Source organism: Hippopotamus amphibius, chromosome 3 (genome assembly GCF_030028045.1).
Source record: "Hippopotamus amphibius kiboko isolate mHipAmp2 chromosome 3, mHipAmp2.hap2, whole genome shotgun sequence".
NCBI lineage: Eukaryota > Metazoa > Chordata > Mammalia > Artiodactyla > Hippopotamidae > Hippopotamus > Hippopotamus amphibius.
The window spans coordinates 111,438,748-111,442,503 of NC_080188.1; the positions used below are offsets into that span (position 1 = coordinate 111,438,748).

The 3,756-nt window shown below is 37.0% G+C and overlaps 1 protein-coding gene across 1 annotated transcript; it reads left to right on the forward strand.

Annotated features, from left to right (window-relative positions):
* Window positions 1-1,306: 1,306 nt before the first annotated feature.
* On the forward strand, window positions 1,307-2,248 carry LOC130849484 (olfactory receptor 8K3-like). Its single transcript, XM_057728403.1, has one exon. The coding sequence runs from the start codon at window positions 1,307-1,309 to the stop codon at window positions 2,246-2,248; it is 942 nt and encodes a 313-aa protein (XP_057584386.1).
* Window positions 2,249-3,756: the final 1,508 nt, after the last annotated feature.

The window sequence follows — 3,756 nt, forward strand, 5'->3', positions numbered from 1 at the left end:
TAGAAATAAGTTATTCAGAAAACAGCATATTGGTGGTCCAATTCTAGTCAAGAAGTTGAGACATGGAAGGGCAATGGGTGGGGACAACAACCTGGATAACACACAACTTGATCAATTCATCATTACAATCCTGCAAGAAAAATTGTGACACAAAAGTCATTCACGTGTACACCTGTAAAAATAATCCATTTTGGACAATATACTCTCTCTACTGGAAATAACAAAAATAACCACACTAAGAACCCACTAGGATACTCAAGGGATATATCCAGGTGCCATAAATATAGTGAAGCATTTAGTTTCCAGAAAATCTGAAAAAAAATGTATGACTTGATTTTTCTGATGTGGAAAAAGAAAGTAAGATCATTTCCATCATTTGTTCAAAGTACTCTTGTTACATATACCACAATGGTAGGTGTAGCAGACCTCTAACTACCTATGTCTGTTTCCTGGGCTATTTCCGCTTATAAAGACAAATATTCTCTACTATGACCAGTCAGAATCTCCCATTTGAACATCTCTGTCTTATATCAGTCAAGAGTGTTAATTGTTTCATCTTGTACCAGCTGTAGGCTTAAAGGTTCTCACAGGACTGTTTTACAATAAACAATTTTAAAAGTTTCCACAGATTATTAGAATTTGGATTTAATTTCTATGATGTAATTAATATATATTATGTTATTGTAATTTGATAATGTAATTTATAAAAATCATTATATAATTAAACACAGAAAAGTTTAATAATCATCTGTAAAATTAACACCAAAAGTTTTCACCAAATTTTTTCACTTTGCTTCCTGTATCTTTATCTAGATCTATTTTTATATATGTCTATATACGTGTTTGTGAATCTCGGCCCTATGGACATTTTAGGTTTGATAAATCTTTGTTGTTGGGGGTGGAAGTGTTTCCAGTCCTAACATAGTAAGATAAAGAGCAGCATTACTGGACTCTAATCGTTAGAAGCCAGTATCGCCCTCCCTCCGCTCCCTCCACTTGTGGCAACCAACATGCCTCAAAAGATAATCAAATGTTCTCTGAGGAACAAATATTTCCCAACTAAGAACTATTGATCTATTTCTATCTCTAGCTCTATCTCTATCATCACTGATTCTCTCTCTCTCTCTATCATTGTTATACATGATTATTGTGGCAGCTAGGATTATTACAAAATATCCCAGATCGGAATCTTGGATTTATCATATCTGTACTAGCTTTGTGTACTGAACACTACAAGATGATACAGCATAACAGCTATTAACTATGCTGATGTCTCTGTCCAGAATAGGTTTTCTGATAAACCTAGATGGAAAAGCATAATGGAACAGTGCTGAGTGAATTCATCCTCATGGGAATCACAGACCGCCCTGAGCTGCAGGCTCCATTATTTGGGCTCTTCCTCATCATCTACATGACCTCAGTGGTGGGCAACTTGGGCATGGTCATCCTCACCAAGGTGGACTCCAGGCTACAAACACCCATGTACTTCTTTCTCAGACACCTGGCTCTTACTGATCTTGGTTATTCAACAACCGTGGGACCCAAAATGTTGGTAAGTTTTGTTGTGGATCAAAATTCAATCTCCTGCTATTTTTGTGCCATGCAAGGAGCTTTCTACATTATATTCATTGTTAGTGAACTTTTTATTCTGTCAGCAATGTCCTATGATCGCTATGTGGCCATCTGTAACCCTCTGCTCTACTCAGCCATCATGTCACAAAGGGTCTGTTGGGTGCTGGTGGCAATCCCTTATCTCTATGGCACATTTGTGTCTCTTCTAGTTACCATAAAGATATTTAATTCATCGTTCTGTGGCTACAGTGTAGTGAGGCATTTCTACTGTGATTGTGTTTCTTTGTTATCTTTGCTCTGCTCAAATACACATGATATTGAACTGATTATTCTGATTTTTTCAGGTTTTAATTTGTTTTTGTCTCTTCTGACAGTTCTTGTGTCTTACTTGCTCATCCTTGTAGCCATTCTTAGGATGAACTCTGCTGGGGGAAGGCACAAAGCTTTGTCCACTTGTGGATCCCACCTGACAGTGGTCACCGTGTTCTATGGGACTTTACTATTTATGTATTTGCAACCCAAGTCTAGCCATTCCTTTCACACTGATAAAGTCACTTCTATATTTTATACTCTCATTATCCCTATGTTAAATCCCTTGATCTATAGCTTGAGGAACAAAGATGTAAAATATGCTGTGCATACGATATCAAAAAAAACATGCAATATCTTTTCTTAAGTGCATTTTACTATATAGTTCCTTTGAATTAGGTTATGAACTTCCAGCTTTTTTATGTGTTCCCTCAGAGGGAAAAGCAAGGATAAATGAATTCAACATATAATTAGAAATTGATTTCTATGCACCAGTCATACTTCTAAGCGCTCTGAATGTATTAGTTAATGAACAATACATTTCTTGTCCTTCGTGGAGGAAGAGATGAATTATAAACATAAGAATTAAGTAATTCTTTCATACATTAGAATGGGTTCGATGACTATACACTGTAACCCCAGGCAAAGAGTGTGGGTAAGTTTTGTGGGAGTGGAAAACAGCCGGGACTGGAAGGGAATTGAAATGAACCTGTGTATTATCAACTATCAGAATAAACTTTCCAGTGTCTCTGTATATGTTTGTATGTTAGTATGTTTCTCTGTAAGCATATTCTTTCTGTTTCGCCTTCATACGTTTCTGTGGGATGTGTTAAAATACACTTGCTTGGTTTCAAGGAGGCTCAGTGTATTGTGTTAATTTGAAATAATCAGTCATCTGAATGTACTCAAATGTTTCTTTTTCACATGGGGATCTTTGTGACCTGTTCTTTTCTCATCAGAACCATTACTTTCACATATGTGCTCTAGAGAGTCTATTCACTCAACATACGGGGCACTTCAGCTGCCTAGATCATCACAGCATCTAAATCTGTCTACATAACTCCACTTGTCTATAACAATGGATGTATCAATTGGGTTAAATTCCTTGTGGCTTGCAATAGAAGCCTCCTGGATTTCACTTTTCTTTTCCCTACCACTTTGATCTTGATTCCTAACTGCTTATTTTTGGTGAATGGGTTGTTACTACTCTTCCTTCTCTCTCTGAAAAGCACGAAAAAGTCTTGTTGAAAAGTCATGTTCTAGTTGTTTTTGTCTCCTTGAATATGAGGTCCACTCTATGATAAATTATGGTGCTCCCTCTCTTTCATTTGGCTGACGTTCCACAAATTTGATTCAAATGAGTGTGTACTAAGTTTTGATTAAATTATGTTTGACTACATCAATTTGATGATCCCACTTGGGGAAGCAAAATGACAGGATTTCATGATTTGGACAGTTCTATGTTTCTAGTGAATGTGTAATAGTGTAGTAATAATGTAATAATTTTGTAAATTTGTCATATTTTTTGGACATACTTCGTACATAACTCTCTTTATGTTAGGCAGGAAGGTAGCCATGAGCAAAGAGAGGTGGCCCCACTGGCTGAATGTCCAATAGTTGCCTAAACCTGCTAAGCTATTTTTGCAACCCTGCCCCAAACATGTCCCCATCAGTGCTCCAAAATGGTCAGGGACCAAAAAAAAAAATGCCCCACTGGGTGATTGGAGGGACTTTCCTCACTCTTGCACATCCACACACCTCATGCTATCATGTCCAAAGATGACCTTTGGTAGCCATTAGGCTCATTAAGTGTTCATAAATACTCTTTGAATACATAGATGTGACTTTAGTAGACTGAATTACGGGAAGGACATG